Raw genomic sequence first — 17946 nt, 5'->3', positions numbered from 1 at the left:
TTTACATTATTCTTGATTTACATCGATTCCAAACACAACCTTAATGTTACAAGAGCATTTTCTCTTCCTTTCCCTACCTTTTCCTCCAAACCAAACACAATATTAGAGTAACAAGAATAGGAAGAAAATCAGAAAAGCGTAGCAAATTTTGGTTCCACTTAAAGTAAAATAACCAACCATAGAAAGAGTATTTTCTACGAGGTAAATAAGTATTTTTTCGATGAAATACACTGCACTCCACCGCAGAAATTTGAAATTACAGCTTTCCATACTTTACTAATAGCCCTATAAACCGCATCATGTCTATAGATTTGGCATCGATCCACGATTGAGATTCATCCCACCTATACGGGTAGGCTGAACAGTCGTTCTGTCTTTTTTTTCAACACAAGTTGGTCTCTTTGAGTCACATGTTGCAACACTCAGTGTATCTTTACTTAATAATTTATTTTTCAATTTAAATAACACATAAAAAATTAGTATACTCTTACATCCAATAATATCTTTCAAGGTTTACCAAAAAACAAAAAAGGAATATTATTTCTCAAGAAAATCATTCTTTAATGTAGAATGCAATTTAGACTCAGTTTGGAAGGAATACAAATGCAAATATGTAGAGTGCAAACTGAGCCTAAAGAACCGTAGCCAAACGCATTTAAAATTACAAATATAAAAAAAAAATGTCAAGAGGACACATGGACATGGTCAACTTCCGTTCCGTCTCCGACTAAATGGGCCACCGAAGGTTCGAAGATTACTCAAGAATGGGCCCGTACTTGTGGGTTCAAAAAAGAAGTTACCGTAATTAAGCCCATAACAATATAACTGCGTGCGCGGGTTAATGTTAACTCACTACGGTACACAAACATAAGAGTGGAGTGAAGCAGGAGCTTGGGCCTATAAAAGCCAGCAGGACCCTGTCCCAATTCCCGAACTATCTCGTTGGGCGGTTTGATCAGAGCCTCGTTTCATTTCAGTAGCCACTAGCCACTAGCCAGACAGCCAGTCTTGAATTGGACTGAAACCAAAACACAAATCTTTGAATCAGAGAGACGGCAAATTCAAGTATCTTCACATTCTCTAGTTCAGTTCAGAGGTTTGGACTCCTCTCTCTTCTGTTCTTCTTATTGATTCATCTTGTTCTTTGTCTCTCTCTTTTTTCGAATTTTCTGTAGTTCTCGCCGTTCCTTTCCAACATCCGATTGAACTCTTTATTGGATTTACATAGGATTTGAATTATGAGTTCCCAAGTATTATGTTGTTACTGAGAACTTGACGTTTCAACTGGTGAAGTGATTCCTTTTCGAATCATATCCGAGAAGTATGGGTCTGTGGAGTAATTTTGATCTATCTGTAACTTCCACATCTTAGCGTTTCAACAATTTTGTTACAATTCAAAGTTCGTTGGCTCTGAAATTTGAAGTGGGGGTAGCTTGTGTTTCTGCCTAGAAATCCCGATTGATTGTAGGGTCTTGTTTGTGTTTATACAAAATCTTTCTCCATGCTGAACAAATCCGTACATCTCAGGACAACAGGTGCCTGTAAACTTTTCCTTGTTTCCGATTTCGAGATCCCTGTTTTGAGATTCTCCATTCAGTATATACGTAACCAGTTATTTTTCTTTCGAGTAATTCTCCAGGATTTGATTTCTGTGATTGCTGTGATACTTCTATCTTTATGGCTTCTAATAATGGTAAGTTGAGTTATATTCTTATCTTGGTGAAGATATTTAATACAAAATCTGAATTGATCTGTATTCTATTCATCTTCATTTATGGAGCAACAAGAACTAATTCCTATGTTCAGAATTCCCACCAAAAGAACGACCAATTTAACAATGTGGATAATGTCGAAATTGAGTCTACTTGTTTACACTGTCTCCAATTTAATTTTTGTTGCCTATTGATCTCTTAAATCAAATCACCCTGCTCTTTATCAGTAAAAGAAACAAGAGTCCTGGTTTTTTTTTTTTTTTTTTTGAGAAAAGATAACGTGTATTAAGAACGAAATAGGCAAGAGTGCTGGTGTTAACTTTTTTTGACTGCTACTTGAATCTGTTGTTCTCTCCTTTAGGGCATTAACAGGTGTCCGTTCTCATTTTAAGTTTCTCTCTTCCTTGGTGTGTTTATTTCACGTTTTTTTCAGGTTATTCCCACTTTAATTTCTTGGCCAATTTGTTGTAAAACTTCAATATGATGCTTGAGTACTTTAGTTTCTTCTATGTACTTCTGGTATTGATGCACTCCTGCTTTCAACCAGCCTAATACAGGTTCTAGGGCCTAAGTTGTTCTTCTAGACTTGCTTCACAATGTGTCCTTCGGCACCTGTCCCTCAGCATGCTGAGATCGGCTTTCACTGGACTGATGAGGAGCTTCTGGTATTCTTGGAACGAATGGTTAATGGGGCTCCTCTCGCAGCCAACGTGATTACGGAAGTCAACCCTTACAATATTTTACCCTGGAACTTACGTGGTAAGTATAAGTTTGTTTCCTTAGCAGGACTTCAGAGTATCCATTTGAACTTTTGGGTGGTCCTGGTTTAGATTTGTTGGCATTATTTGTCCCCTACAGAATTCATTGTTATTAGCATTTCGTTCTTTAATTTATACTTACTTTTTGCATGATTTAATTTTCACTTTGAATTCCTCTTTTGTTGGTTGGAAAAGCATATAATCCATGGATAGTAAGAAGCATTAGAAGCATGTTTTTGTTGACAGTTGGTGTTTCAGCATCCCCTTCTCCACATATCTACTCACTTTCCACTGATTATGGGTGCCTGGGTTGCTAGTGAGATTTGAATTCAGGAGTATAGTATAGAAACTTGATGTGCTTCTTTTGTTGAGATTCTGTAATATTTTTTCTATTTTGCAGTGACTAAGGACCATAATCCTTTTTCTCTGCTGTCATCCTTTTCAATATTTTGGATCTTTCCTTGAGAAATCAGTAAACCCTGTAACTAGAGCATAAAGCCAATTGGTTGTTCTAATCAATCAGTCCATCATTATTTACATTATTCACTTCAATATTTTTTAAGTTGATTTTATTTGTTTATTTTTTTGATATCTTTTAAAGGGCTACACAACGGGGGGTAGTCCATCCCCCAACCCAGGTGCAGGTGGGATTTGATCCCAAGTCTCTGCTATGACCAGCAGGAGACCTTACCAACCAGCTGATTGGCACCTTGCGTTTTTAAGTTGATTTTATCATTCTTCATTGTGTATTATCTATAATTATCTCCATTCTTATGTTACTTTGAAATTGAATCAAATACATGCATCTGCTATGTATGAAAATCTTGTATTCATAATGTACAATAGCTGTTCATACAGAAAATGTTGCATGTAAATGTTGTTATGGGCCCGCGCGTAGGATCTCGTCACGGGTCGGTCCACGGGGAGAACCTCTTGCTTCCCCTTGTGCCTTCCCTTGTGTGCAGACCCTATTGTGGAAAACCGAATGGGTGATTTGTCCAAGAGACCACCCGAACTCTCCTCACTCTTCTCTTGACTGGAAACTGAATACTTTATTCCCAAATCACAGCTCCTTAAATAGGAGATTACAAGAGGAGACTCCTTACTCCATTCGACTAAGCTAGGACAATCCAACTTTAAATCAAACTCCTACTTCTAACAGACTTCTAACAGAACTCAGTTCTTATCTCTAATAGATAAGTAAGAACAGAACTCCTACTTCTAACAGACTTCTAACAGAACTCAGTTCCTATCTCTAATAGATAAGTAAGAACAGAACTGGAATAAGTAAACTATTGGCGAGCTGGCAAGAAGAGCTGACGTGGCAAGATAAGCTGCTGTGTGGGCCCTCCTCACTGCTGTTGCCGGCGGCGGTAATTCTTCTCACGAATGCATCCACAACATTACTCCCCTCTTGGACTACGAGCTTGTCCTCAAGCTTGAATTCAAGATGGGTATCGGGAAACACCGTCAAAGGAATCCCGGATAGGTGGAATGACTTTGCCCTCCTGGATCGGGTTCCAATGAAGGGGGTTCATCCTCATCTTCCTCTTGTTTCACCAGGAGGCAGAAAAGTCTCTTGCACTTGTGCCCTGCTAAGTAGAGTTCATCGCAATTAAAACATTGCCCCCTCGCCCTGCGTTCTGCCATCTCAGCCCTGGACAAGTGCTTAATAGGGTGTGTAACGACGCTGCTCCCCACACTGGATGCTGATCTGGAATTGGTGCTCGTCTGTGGCTTCCGTTCTTGGCTGGCTGTTGGATATGGAGCCATTCCGAGTGGTTCCGGGGATGCCCATGCTGATGGAGGCCGCCCCATACTGAAGGTTCCGTGGCTGAGTTGTAGTTTGCATTCGAAGGCACGTGCTAGGTTCATGGCTGTGACCAGGTTGGGAGGGTGTTGCATCTCCACGTCCACTCTTAGGGGTTCTACTAGCCCCGCGGTGAACATATCGACTTGCTGATCTGCGCGAACCGAGGTTGCTCTGGCGAGAAGGGTTTGGAACTGGCGTTGGTATTTTGCCACGGTTCCAGTTTGCTTGAGGTTGATTACTCGCCCAGCGGGTTGCTTGTCAACGGTGGTCCGAACCTGAGGAGACAATATGATTTAAACTGCCCCCAACTGAACTCGGGTTCTTCTTGCTCCAGTCAGTAGAACCAGAGCTGCGCCTCTTCTGATAGGTGGAAGGCAGCCAGACTGACCTTATCTCTGTCATCAGTGCGCTGATTACGGAAGAACTGTTTGCAGCGATACAGCCATCCTAACGGGTCTCCGGTGCCGTTGTAAGATGGGAATTCCAACCAGCTATACTTGGGAATAACTGCGGCTGTCGGGGCAGCGATCTGCTGTTCGCTGGACGTCTCTGCCCAGTCCGGACGGCGACTGTTTGTGGTGGCGGTTCCCTCAGAACCTCTGTCCTTGTTGGAGAGGAATGCTTCCAGCAGGCGTCGCAGCTCCCAGACATCATCCTTGACTTCACGAACCTCCATGCTGGTTTCTGCAAGCCTATGTTCCAGTTCGTGGACCCTGGAAGACAGCGGCTTCTATTCCCCCATGACGGTAGGCTCTGATACCAGGATGTTATGGGCCCGCGCGTAGGATCTCGTCACGGGTCGGTCCACGGGGAGAACCTCTTGCTTCCCCTTGCGCCTTCCCTTGTGTGCAGACCCTATTGTGGAAAACCGAATGGGTGATTTGTCCAAGAGACCACCCGAACTCTCCTCACTCTTCTCTTGACTGGAAACTGAATACTTTATTCCCAAATCACAGCTCCTTAAATAGGAGATTACAAGAAGAGACTCCTTACTCCATTCGACTAAGCTAGGACAATCCAACTTTAAATCAAACTCCTACTTCTAACAGACTTCTAACAGAACTCAGTTCTTATCTCTAATAGATAAGTAAGAACAGAACTAGATAAGTAAGAACAGAACTCCTACTTCTAACAGACTTCTAACAGAACTCAGTTCCTATCTCTAATAGATAAGTACGAACAGAACTAGATAAGTAAGAACAGAACTGGAATAAGTAAACTATTGGCGAGCTGGCAAGAAGAGCTGACATGGCAAGATAAGCTGCTGTGTGGCCCCCCCTCACTGCTGCTGCCGGCGGCGGTAATTCTTCCCACGAATGCATCCACAACAAATGTCCTTAAAGAATATGCAATGCTAGAATCCTATCTGTGTGTGACACAGACACTATATCCATCTAGGAGAGTCCACATAACACTGACAACTGAGGGCAGTTAGTATACTTATTATTCTCTCTTGATTGCTACAATAACATGGCAGAGCCTCCTTGGCCATATTTGAAGACATCTTATGAGATATATGTTAGGTGCAGAACATGTTTGGTATTTCTTCAGTTCGGAGGACCCTGCAGCTACAGGAATTGGATATTGGAAGGCTACAGGAGTGGATCATAGGATACTTAGTAATTCTCATACCACTGCTTGTAAAACTATTCTGGAATTCTACACAGGCCAAGCTCCTAATGGAAATAAAACCAATTGGATGATGCATCAATACAAGATAAATCAGAAAGGAAACAACAATGCACAGGTATTTCTTGGAAATAGAAAAATATATAAGCTTCTCAACTGACATTTTACTTTATTTAAATTCTCAGCCCAATCTCCCAGTCAATTGTCCATTTGGCTGTACAATTTTCAGGATTCCACTTCATTATGTAGAGTCTTCCTCAATAGCGGTCACAATCCAAAACATGAAGTTCAGCAGAGCCAAGCTAGTTTAAATGATTCCAGTGGTGACAATACTTATTCAATGCTGTCATCCATGCTAAACATGGAGCAAAACAATTATGATGGGCAAAATCCTGCAATTGTAAACAGTTCTCAGGTAGGTAAATTCTACAATTTGGACCTTCTACATAAATCTGTTTTCAGTATGTTGTCTTAACAAATCACACGTTTTGGTGATTGAGGTTTATAGTAATATATATATATTTGTTTCGCTTTTACTTTTTGCTGCAATTTTGCTCATGGTTTCCTTCAGCATGTGTACTGCTTACAACATATGTATGGTTTAAAACAAATGGTTACTTTATTTATGTCCTCTCTCTATTTATATAGTTCATTCTGTTGATGCATGTGCAGGTGACAGGCAGGGTTGATGAGAATGGGCTATTGGCAGTATCTGAGAGACATTTTCCAGAACACAGGCCCAACAACCCCATTCAAGAGCCGCATGAGATCTATGATTTCTCTAGAGGGGACTTCTTGGAATTGCAAGATCTTGTTGATCCTGAATCTCCTTCTTCCAGTTCAGAAAATTCAAGTTTCTTAACAATGTCATCAGATGAGTACTTCGATTCATTGGCTTTATTACAGGGAGGCTGGATATAACCAAGGCATGCAGCAGAACAATCCTAATTTCAAGCCTAATGTCTTCCCATCTCTTAGATCTGATCAGATGGTTCTCAGGCCAACCTCTTCAGGTATATCCTATGTATTTTGATGTGGTGGCTGAAGTATTCCATACTCGTGCTATTTCTGATACCAATTCAACTTAACAAGGTCTTATCCCGACTATATAGGATCAGCTGATGTTGCTTTTTCTGATATTTTGTATAAACACATATTTGTTTGAACTGTTCAAGATTTCAATAGAGATGTTAATTTCTTATTCTGGAAGCTGTAGTTTTGGTCTATTAACAAAAGAGATGGACCAGTTGCAGGGGGAGTGATCCACAATTTGATGGGTCATTCCAAGAACTCTTTTGGTCTTTGTTTTCTCCTTTTCTTTGTTTCTTTGGATAAGAAAGATGATTCATTGAAAAGATCACAAGGGATAAAGGACCTTCACATAAACATTCAATAGCCATCCAGGAGGCTGCAGACTAAGCAGTCCTCTTCCTAGTTGAACTGATTCTGAATGCCCCGTGAGAGAGTCCCTCTCCCCCTCTCATCTTTCTTCATGCATATTGGGTGATTGAGCTCATAAGCTAATGAGTAATGATTAATTAATTATTGTTTTCTTCAGATGCAGATATAATCCATAGCCTTTGTCAACAGGTTCTCTTCTTGGGTGCAACAGAAGTAATCTGCCAAGAGGATCAATTCTTATCTCAGACCCTTCAGTTCCAGGTTCAGCCGTTGTCCAGCAACTTTCCAATAGTGAGTCATCAAACCATGAGCTTCATCTGCCCATTGTACAGGATACAGTCCAAGGCCTTTCAACAAGCTCAAAAAATAGGGCATCATCATCCAGTGGCCTACCAGCCGCATCTAGTGGCAAAGGGAAGACTGTAGTCAGTAGGATGTCAAAGCTCAGAAAGAAATACTGGTGCTTTATGCCATTTTAGCTTCTCCATTTCTTATATGGAGACAAGGAGTTCTGTTAAGACATTGAGTGGTGATCAGATGAGAAATTTTCAATCCTACCATGTTCATCATTCATTGGCTCAAAAATATAGAAAGTTTTTTGAGGCGATGATGATAAGGATGTGGTAGGACCGAAGGACCGTGCAATGGGAGTTTTCCCATCAAACTTCACCTTTATACTGGTTCCTTTTTGCCACATTGAAAGCTGACATGGCTAATCAAAGCCATTGATATGTTAAGATGTTTGACAATTAAGTTGTATATATCATACTAGGTTGTTCATTTTCATTAAGTTATATCATGTACAAGGGAAAGAAACAAAAATGTGCAAGAATAGAAAAGGACATGCATATTTTCTCAAGTACATCGTGGAAGTTTAGAGCATCTATGTTCAAGATTCAAATCGTGCGGTGGCTGTACTTGTTTCATGCTGGGCAGGCACCAGGCAGCGTGTAACAGTTACATCTCCAAGAACTACTGCGCTGAGGCAGTTCCAGTTATATTCTCCAGAATGGTAAAGATGAATGAAGAAAAAAAAAATGTAAAAATGGCCTTTTCTCTCCTTGAATCTCAGCTCCCTATGTCCGAAATGATTCTGTGTTTGGATTGTGGGAGCAGAATTTGGACCTGGATTCTGTTATTGCCTCAATTCTGCACAGAATGAAATGCGTGGTATCAAAAAGTAAACCAAAGAGCGAAGTTTTGGAGTTCGGCTTCAGTCAGGGTAAAGCCGGTTCGAGCACCCTTTACTGCCTTGCATTGAGAATATCTCCATGCTTGTATTCTTTATTTTATTTGGAGAAATTTCCAATGCAAGGGTGAAAATGGCTGTTAGAACAGTATGGGCACAGCTTTGCCTTGATAGAAGCCGATCTCGAAGTTTTGAGACTCGTGGTCATGGAATTAACATTCCCAATTCCAACGTGAAATTTAAATTCATCCTAACCGAAGAAACAGGATTCAGTCAGAGCAAAGTCTATTCGAACAGCCATCATAGCCTTGCATTGGGAATATCTTCCCGTGAAATAAAGCATAGAAGTAGGGAGATATTCCCGATGCAAGGCTATAAAGGCTGTTCAAACAGTGTTCGAACGGACTTTGCTGAAGCCGATCTCCTAACCGAATCCCACCTAATTAAAAAGGGCAATACGAAACATGAAGAATTTTTGGGAGTCTACAAACTACGATACATAAAATTATCTCAGATGAGTCCGAATCACGTCCCAACAAAACAATGTGTCACAACAAATGTCCCAACAAGACTAGGATCTGCTATCCATTGAGACCGGATCTGCTCACACCTGGCGCTTCACAAGCGCCTCACACGCACATCCAATCATGCATTGGGAACATCTCACATACTTGTTAGTATGCACGGTAGATGTGCCTGTGAGGAACAGATCTCATCACGCTATCCATTAATTGTTCCCACATCCTGACCCACCTGAGATAACAGCTGCGCATTAGGAATATCTCCCTTTTCATTGATAGAGAGATGTTCCCAATACACAGCTCACAGGTGCATGGTCACTTCGTCAGAGAAACCCGCTTGTCAAAAGGTATGGCGCGTGGGAACAGGATCTGCTCCTTACACATAGCGCCTCACATGCACATCCACCGTGCATTAGGAACATCCCCGCGAAAAATAATACGGGAGATGTTCCGCATGCACGATAGGATGAGCGTGTGAGGCTTCCTATGTGAGGAGCAGATCCGGTCTCTGGCGCGAGGAAACCTCAATCTCAGAACTCCCCTCCGTCTTCCAAGTACTTCGGTAGCACAGCAGTAGAGTGGAGTAGGGTATTGGAAATCATAATGGTGGAACCGGAGAAGAATGAGGAACTTTTTCTGTTCTTGGATTCCGGAATTTATCGATTCAGAAGCTCTAATGCCATCTTCATCGACCCCGTTCGCATCCTCAACTCTTCTTACACCCGTTTCAGGGTTTCTCCTGCCGCGTACTACTCGCGTTCTTTTGAGCATATTAAACGTGAAGAAACACCTCTGGCTTCTCCAAGTTCACGGAAACGAAAACGAAAACAGTCCAAGTCTCTCCCTCGCAACGAAACAGAAGAGTCTGCCCATCAACGTCATCTGGTACTTATCTCTGCTCCTTTCCATCCCAATTTAGGGTTCTCCCTGCTTTCATCCGTTGTTGATTATTTTGTGACAGGCAGCAAGGCCTCTGCTGTTAAGAGCACATGAAGCTCTTTTAGGAGTTAAGGATCTTCTATCATGCCTATGCGACATAAAGAATGACGGCAGATCTTCGGTAGAAAGTAAAGAACTGCTGCCTTTCGTTGAACTGGGAAAGGTGTGGCAAGCCCCTCTCTACGAAATGTCTCTGTATTTTCGTCCACACGATAAGCAAACTGAAGACGGAGGTCAGTCTCTCGACTTAGAAATTAAGCATTTCTTTAGCCGTTACTGTATGTTATTCGGTTCTCTCTTCTAACAATATCCTCTTAGCATTCGTGCACTTTCCAAGTATTTGCATAGATAGAGTTTTTTTTTGGTAATAAAAACTTCAAGAATTCTTCAAGCATATGCTTCGTTTTGACTGTAAATAGTTGACTGAAGTGCTCTGAAAGTTCTAATTTTGTCTACTTTTTAACATCCTGAACTTCAGTTTCATGATGAGCTCTTCTCGTCTTTGTGGCTACACAGGTATGCCACTCATCCAGTGTGGTGAAAGGGAAGTGGTTCCCATATTTAACAATTTAGTTGTTAACAAGACAAGTGATGACTTGGAGGCTGAATTCCATACCAGATGGTATATAATACCCAGAGAGAGCTGCTTCTACATGGTATGTAATTGACTCATTTTACGAGCTTCCAATTTGACAGGAAGACAAGGTTATAACTTTTAAGTGAATTTCGTCATAGAACAGATTTCCTATTCCCAAAATGTTGTCAATCTTGATTCTGTCTTCCTCTTCATCTTTGCATCTGTTCACTTAAGTTGACAAGACAACATTGTCTTTCATATTTTCTTTCTTTAATATATTGCTTTCTTTTTCTTAATCAACAATGAAGAGTGTCTTACATCCCTATTCAATTTATTTTGTCCTCATCTCACAATTTAGTCCGACTTGGGGCAGATTCACAACCTGATTCCCGGTAAGTTGAAATTTTGAACTCTATTCTTTTCCTCTACCCAACTGCTCCTAAGTGTAACCTGCCTCTGCTTATGATTAGAGATCAAGGTAGTAATCAGGTACACTATTAAAAATACAGCAAAAGCATATTTATGAACATGCTCTTGCTCATCTGTTAATAGGGTTTACCTGATGGCTTCTTTGACTTGCTTTTCAGTGATACTGGAAACCAGAATTTTCCTAATTGTTCTTGCAGATATTGCAAAAGGGGGCATAATTGTTAATTAAAATATCCAACCTTCTGATTTTAATGCCCAATAATTGTTTTGCAGATCAATCTGATCATGGCTTCAATCTCATTGTCATTGATCCACCATGGGAAAACAAAAGTGCATATCAGAAATCAGTGTATGTATCTGGCTATGTGAATCCTTACTAGCTTCAGGAAACTTGTGAGGATTTATTGAAGAACTTTTTGTGGTTTGTCCAGTGCTTCAATACTGAGAAATGAGTAATGTTGTATCTTGCATGCATCATAACTAACACTCTTTGGCAAGCAAAGTTGGTCAGTGCCCATATATTAGATAGGGTTGGTGTTCCAAACAGTGAGATCCTGCTGGGAAATATTTGACAGGATCATCTTTAGGTTTCATACTTAATTATCCAGATATTGTTGGACTAGCTCAAGAGTTTCTTTTTGAAATTAGATATATCCTTGAATAAGTCTGCAAGTTCTATCTTTGTGAAAGTCTGGTCAACTTTTTTGCTTGTTGCATTTCTGCAGGTACTCAGTGTTGCCTAACAGATACTTTTTGTCCCTTCCTATCAAGCAACTCAGTCATACAGAAGGAGCACTTGTGGCCTTGTGGATTACCAATAGAGAGAAATTGCAAGTTTTCGTTGAAAAAGAATTGTTCCCTATATGGGGTGTCAGATATGTGGCTCGGCTTTATTGGTTGAAGGTGATTTTTCTTTTTTTTTTTCTTCAAGGAACCAATCGTAAATTGTTATTTGAAGATCTCTGGATTTCCTTTGTAATTAATAGGTGAAATTGGATGGTTCCTTGATTGGTGACTTGGACCTCTTTCATCATAGACCATATGAGTGCCTTCTTCTGGGCTACAGTAATGTACAGGTAAGTTTGTGAACTGGTGGGTCACTGAGTTTTGATAGAAGGCAATTACTTTCAGATTAAAGTCTTTTTCTTTTTTTTTTTCATATTCTATGCTGTTGTTTTTTGCAGGAAGTCGCTTCTGACCATCATTCAGCATTTAAACGTCCGCAAGATAACCAAGTTATCATTAGTGTCCCCGGTGATTATTCAAGGAAGCCACCTATTGGAAGTATCCAGCCCTTGATTATTTTGAAATCCAATTTTGGATATTCAAACTTCCACAACTAATTGTATATTTTTTATTTTACTTGTAGTTTATATTTGCACTTGCAAGTGGCGCATAAATTCATTATTCAACCTTGATGTCACAGAACTTGTTCCTTGACTTTATTAGAGCTGCTACTGGATTATGCACCAGGGCCCAAGCCTGCTCGATGTATTGAACTATTTGCTAGAGAATTATTTGCTGGATGGACATCTTGGGGGAACGAGACCCTTCATTTTCAGGACTCAAGATACTTCCTAAATGTGAGTGCTGAAGAATAGTTTGTCATGATGAAAGGCATCGGTTGTTTTCATCTCTTGAGAGCTGAAGCTACCCAAATTTATCCAGTGACTTATTCCCTGTAAGTTTCATTTTCATCTATTTCTGCTAAAACTTTATTGTAATGAAAAAGAGGGATATAATGGAGGTAATGGATGGTACAATACTTTTAATAGTAATTATAAAGAAATTCTTGGAAGGGCCATTTGGCACAATCATGCAGTTAGCAAGGACAAGTGCTAAAAATCACATTACACGGTTAGCAGTGTCAACCCATGCATGAATTACCTGGATCCCCACTAGTATCTTAAGAACTATCATCAAAATCAACCTTGATTAAAAATAGGAAGCAATCACAGTCATGATGTTGGGGTAGGATATATATGGAGCCTATCAAAGAGGGACCACCCAGATCATCAGCATTATGTGTATGGCATACTCTTATCCAACATTTCTGAGATACATATTTTGGTTTATACAGTTGCAAGCGTTGGGTTTCAGCAGCTGTGCATGTGCTCAAAGATACAAGAATTCTAGATGCCCTCAAGTGCATGACTTGTCAATCAATAAAAAATGCATGATTTTGTGCTTGCTTTTTAAGTTTACTAAAAGAAGGAAGACGATCTAGGTATGCTCTTCCCCCCAAATTCTGGAGGGTTCCTCATTCTGTTATACATTTGCAGATTCTTTTGCGATTTCAGGTTTCACCATGCAAATCTTAATTTTGAAGGAAAATATTCACCGGCAAGGGACTTGTCTAGTGTCCCTCAGTGTGTTAGCAGCACAAGTACGAAGGACCAGGATCAGGAGCACCAAATCTAGAGGGCCTACAAGCTTGTTTGTGGCAAATCTGCAATCAGTCAGCATCTCATCAGAGTACATTATTGCTTTAATTGTTCCATATATCAAAATTGATGGTGTTATTTGAGTTATTATTTATTGCATTGAATAACAAACAGTGAGAATATGGTGAGACGTCTAAATTGGGATCCTTTTCTTATTATTAGATCTTGAGGATTAAAGTTAGTTGTACGATCCTCATGTGAAATACGTAATTGGCTATATTTCTCTAAGTCTTGCAGAGCGGTTTAATGTTCTCTGTTACTTCCAATATTAACCTTTTCGGCTTGGGTTTGCATCTCCGATTTTGAATTGGAACATCTCTTGTTCTTGGCTCTGAGAATGTCAGTTCCTTGTTGCATAACCTAGCCAGCTCTAAGAGAGGTTAGGAAGGCAGCATCATGATTCATCATAGACCAATCTTAAAAGGGGTAGGGTCAAATCTCTCAATGTAGGATGACAAGAAAGGCATTGTGGTTTCCAAGGTCCTCTTTAGAGCCCTGAAACCGAGACCAAATTAAATCCTTTTGCCGTCACAGTTCATTCTGGTATCATATAGAATGAACAATGCACAACAAACATGGTTTTAAAAACTGAACCGAAAATGCAACTGCTTTGACCACCGGTTCTTGGGTCAAACAGTTCAAACCCTGGTCAAATGGTCTTTGGGTCCAAAACCAGATCTGAAGTCATTACCGGTTCTTGGGTTAAAATGGTTTGACCGTTTGATTCGGTTTGATTTTTAAAATTATGATGCACAAATACCCTTCACCGTAAAGTTAGATGAGAAAATACGTTAAATTATCAAAATACTCATCTATTTTTTTTTTCTTTTGGACACATTTCTTAAACTAATTCTATTGTTTAGTTAATTAACTATACCCTTACTATTTAATTATTTTCTTCCACTACTATGAAATATTAATTTTACTCTTCCATTAAATTCCATCCATCTTTCCTCAAATATCGCAACTCACACTTGCCGAATCAGAGACCCAGAGATCCACTTGATCCTTGCGACAGGTAGAGGAACGCAACTTGCTAAGCGGCGACGATTGGTGATTTCTCGCCAAATCCCCTGTAGAGTTCAGTGACACAAGGGAATCGTCTTCACGCAAGGTGGACTCCGAAGATTTAGTGAACGGGAAAGCAGGGTGGACTCGGTGACTCCGTCTTCACGCCGGGTGAACGTAGCTTGCCTTTTATGGATTCCCAGCTCAGAAAGGCAGATGACAACCGAATGGACGACAAAGCAGAACGTCTTCACCGTAACCCTGTCTTTGCATAGACGAAGGTGGTGGTGGTCGTGAGTCGTGACAGTGGTTCCGGCCGAGGCTCCCTCCATTCACAGAGAGAGCCCTGTCTTCGTCGGAGAGCAAGACGAGCTAAAGCAGGTTCATTATCGGAGAGCATGACGAGGTGGTGAAGCAAGACAGAACTTCTTGGCCGTCTAGCAATACATCTCCTTCGAGGTCTTTCCACCTGTACTATTTCCTCGACGTCCAACTCGTCCCACCCGCCTTCTCTCAAAACCGATCCGGTCCACTCCAAGTACCCTTCTAACCATCTCGGCAATTTTGTTCGTAATATTAGTCAAGAGATCTCGATATACCTCACTCCATAATTCCACCCATTTGGGTGTCCTCCCCCCGCTGCCACCGGAATCTAACTCCTTGAGAAATTAGAAGACGACTGAGCAACGACAGGTCCATTTCCGGCCTCCTCTTGTCTTTTCATCAAACCAACCTCCCAGCTAGGGCTGTCAATTAGACCGGATTTGGTCCAATCCGGTCCAGTTGGTCCATTTACAAATGACTGGACCAAATCCGGTCCAAACCTCATACAAACCGGATCCAGTCCAGTCCAATTGAAATGCAAATGGACTGGATTGGACCTAATCTGGTCCAAATTAAATGTTTTCCTTAGAAAATATTATCCTTATTCACAGTCCGTAAGAGTCCACAATGGTGAAATAACAACAATCAACATACAGCAGCCTCTCAACACGTATGTGTCGTTTTTTCATTGGTCGAGAGTTTTGGTAAAGCAACATTCCTTCCAAGCCGCATACTAGAGGTGTAAAGTGGGTTGTGTAGGGCCGGCACGGCATGGACCACAGGCAGCCTACGCAAAGTGCAAGCCATGATGTGCTGGCTCGCAGGCTGTCACGAGCCATGCCTCTCTCAGATGAAAAATTTGGAGGTCGTCCTGGCACATCCCGTGGACTTTGAACCCTAGGCCCAGCACAACATGGACCATCGTGTTGAGCCCGGCACGGCCCGTGGGTTGTCGTGTCGTGTTGGGCCGCGAGCGGCACGACCTGATTTACACCACTATTGTGTACGAACCCTAGAAGGCTAGAAACTTCGCCCCTCACCCGATAATATGCCTCCGTCCGTCCCTACAAATTTGGAGAAATCTCAGCCGTAGTCGGTGGCATCACTTGTCACTCGCTAGTTGCCACGTAGCATGCTAAGAGATGATGTACTTAATTAATTGTATGACATGTCATCCTGCCACAGTCTGACACAGGCTTAGCCTTGCCTACGCTTGGCAGACTTACATTAAGGGACATCACCGTCATTTTCACCTGTAAGATTTTTGGGAAAAGTGATATTATTTTTAGGTAGACCACCAAAAGCTTAATGCACTCTTTGAGGATGGGTGGTCGACCTCCTTGGGTGCCTAACCTTGGCACTCCTAGACCTTCATCCCTTGCGGGGCGGCCCTAGTTAATGGCTAGCATGGCTACCAGGGTTTCTCATGGGCGCACACATGCTCATGGGGACAGTGCATGGACCGGCACTACGCTACCAACACTTAAGGGAGGTTTGGCATGCGGGCCTGGCTCAAGTATGACCCTTCACCACGCCAGCCCCTTGCCCAAGCTGAATGAGCTATCCCGTTGCCCATAGCACACGGGTGTGTTCCGGCCCAGCGGTTGCCTATCAACATGGCACACAGGTGCCCATCATCATCGGCATACAGGAGTCCCTTCTCATCGGCGCCTAGTTGCCTCTCATCATGGCCGTCCCCCTTTAGCACATAAGAGGCGCCTCCCATGGATCGGCCAGAGCCAGCCAAGTTCCTCGGCCATGCGACTTGAGGTCATGATCCAGTGCTACTGATCTTGGTGGAGCCATCTCATCGGGCAACTCCTAGCCCTAAGCTTACAAAAGGCTTGTCCTGGCCTGCCTTGGCCTGAACGCCACACGGGTTTCTTCTGCTATAGAACTATCCCCGTGACAGTTGGTATCAGAGCGAGCTAGCCAACTGCTGTCGCGGTTGGTATCACAACAGATTAGCACAAAGCCAGTTGAAGCGGTCATCTCAACAAGCAGCACGTTGTGGGGTGAGGTCCCTAAGCACTTCCACCTGGGTTCAAGCAAGAAAATCACATCAGGCCTGGTAAGAGGCCATTCTTCATGTCCCCATTCCAATGACCCCAAAACAGCACCCTTGCGAGGGCGGACACATTGGTTGTTGTGCTCATGTGGGGACAGATGCGTGAGCCTTTTCGTGGAAGGCATATTGTGGTGGTTTGAGTGGGGAGTGCCATGCTTCCTCACGGACATCAGTTGTTGTTCATTTTAGTGAGTTGTGGGCGGTGCGCCTACATCTTGGTTTCATGACGGATGGGCCATTGTTTCGTAGCTTTGTCTAAGGCACTACTAAGGCGAGGACAGGAGTCCGAAATTGGTTGGTGTCGACGGTTGGTCAATGAATATCACTGAAGTGACAGTTTTGCATCAGATGGGTCATCGGTTTAAGCCACAATATTAGAATGATAGGAATGTGGGTACACTAGTTGTTGGAGTATGGTGGCCCTACACCGGCAAAGCATCGGAGGACAAGCTCAGTTCAACAAATAGGCAGAACACTTGCAGCAGCAACAGCTCATCACAAGGCGAGTGCATGTTCGGCAACATCATGGGTAAAAGTTGCCACTACTCGCACACAAAGCGGTCAGATCTCCTTGGACAGCAACAACACGTTGGGGGCCCCTCAGAGCGAAGATGTAGCACGAACTGGCGAGGTGAAGTGTAGTTTCGAGGGCCAACAGAGCATAAGCCATGACTAGGTTTGAGTAACCCGCACACGGCGAGGTGAAGTCCGCAGGCCAGCATGGTGAAAGGGTACACCTAGGACACACCGCCAACAGCAGGAGTAGACCTATCACAACGTGTTTGGTAGCACCACCGAAAAGCTACCAAGAAGACGATCGAGCTTTGAGGTAAAGATGATACATGGAGCGGACCTCCACGAAGCATCACACACAATTTCTTTGAGGGCCCTTCTCACACATTTCACTGGCATAGCCATTATGCGGTTTGAGTAACCTCAACACAGGGGGTGAAGTCCATGTAGGCCGGCATGGTGAAATGGTTCTATCCTCATAAATGGACACCAATATAGGTGAGACCCGGGTTGGCCAGGCGAGCCCAGGAACTGACAGACAAGTGGATGGTGTGGGACACAGACGCCCATTCACAGAAAGACCATTGTCGAGGACGACAATGGATTGAGTGGGGGAGCCTG

The 17946-nt window shown here is 42.4% G+C and overlaps 2 protein-coding genes across 11 annotated transcripts; both read left to right on the top strand.

Moving 5' to 3' along the window:
• Positions 1-915: 915 nt before the first annotated feature.
• Positions 916-8195, top strand: LOC104590149 (NAC domain-containing protein 54-like). 6 transcript variants are annotated; one of them, XM_019196456.2, is made up of 8 exons: positions 926-1096; positions 1229-1535; positions 1640-1693; positions 2260-2471; positions 5807-6030; positions 6142-6327; positions 6585-6925; positions 7503-8195. In XM_019196456.2, the coding sequence occupies exons 4-7, from the start codon at positions 2309-2311 to the stop codon at positions 6831-6833; spliced, it is 822 nt and encodes a 273-aa protein (XP_019052001.1). In that variant the 5' UTR covers positions 926-1096; positions 1229-1535; positions 1640-1693; positions 2260-2308; the 3' UTR covers positions 6834-6925; positions 7503-8195. The 6 variants fall into 6 exon arrangements, with proteins under 6 accessions (XP_019052002.1, XP_019052001.1, XP_019052000.1 ...); XM_019196455.2 differs by having other exon boundaries at positions 1294-1693; XM_088892742.1 differs by having other exon boundaries at positions 1229-1693.
• Positions 8196-9529: 1334 nt separating this feature from the next.
• On the top strand, positions 9530-13637 carry LOC104590148 (Methyltransferase MT-A70 family protein). Of its 5 annotated transcripts, none has more exons than XM_010248693.3 (11): positions 9532-9908; positions 9985-10195; positions 10479-10618; positions 10898-10931; positions 11242-11317; positions 11694-11871; positions 11955-12044; positions 12153-12252; positions 12418-12649; positions 13049-13195; positions 13298-13637. In XM_010248693.3, the coding sequence occupies exons 1-9, from the start codon at positions 9627-9629 to the stop codon at positions 12567-12569; spliced, it is 1263 nt and encodes a 420-aa protein (XP_010246995.1). In that variant the 5' UTR covers positions 9532-9626; the 3' UTR covers positions 12570-12649; positions 13049-13195; positions 13298-13637. The 5 variants fall into 5 exon arrangements, with proteins under 5 accessions (XP_010246997.1, XP_010246996.1, XP_010246995.1 ...); XM_088892728.1 differs by having other exon boundaries at positions 13269-13637; XM_010248694.3 differs by lacking the exon at positions 13049-13195 and having other exon boundaries at positions 9531-9908; positions 13251-13637.
• Positions 13638-17946: the final 4309 nt, after the last annotated feature.

The sequence above is a fragment of the Nelumbo nucifera genome, chromosome 1 (assembly GCF_055504915.1).
Source record: "Nelumbo nucifera cultivar China Antique chromosome 1, China Antique-T2T, whole genome shotgun sequence".
In the NCBI taxonomy this organism is placed as follows: domain Eukaryota; kingdom Viridiplantae; phylum Streptophyta; class Magnoliopsida; order Proteales; family Nelumbonaceae; genus Nelumbo; species Nelumbo nucifera.
This window is presented reverse-complemented; position numbering and strand designations above follow the sequence as displayed.

What these genes read in the sequence shown, in the direction of transcription:
- LOC104590149 (XM_019196457.2), top strand. Translation starts at nt 2,309, where the DNA reads ATGTGTCCTTCGGCACCTGTCCCTCAGCATGCTGAGATCGGCTTTCAC. An exon ending in TTTACCCTGGAACTTACGTG is followed by an intron (nt 2,472 to 5,806) that starts GTAAGTATAAGT and finishes GATATATGTTAG; the next exon opens with GTGCAGAACATGTTTGGTAT. An exon ending in AAGGAAACAACAATGCACAG is followed by an intron (nt 6,031 to 6,141) that starts GTATTTCTTGGA and finishes TACAATTTTCAG; the next exon opens with GATTCCACTTCATTATGTAG.
- LOC104590148 (XM_010248694.3), top strand. Translation starts at nt 9,627, where the DNA reads ATGGTGGAACCGGAGAAGAATGAGGAACTTTTTCTGTTCTTGGATTCC. An exon ending in GATTCACAACCTGATTCCCG is followed by an intron (nt 10,932 to 11,241) that starts GTAAGTTGAAAT and finishes ATTGTTTTGCAG; the next exon opens with ATCAATCTGATCATGGCTTC. An exon ending in AGTGCATATCAGAAATCAGT is followed by an intron (nt 11,318 to 11,693) that starts GTATGTATCTGG and finishes GCATTTCTGCAG; the next exon opens with GTACTCAGTGTTGCCTAACA.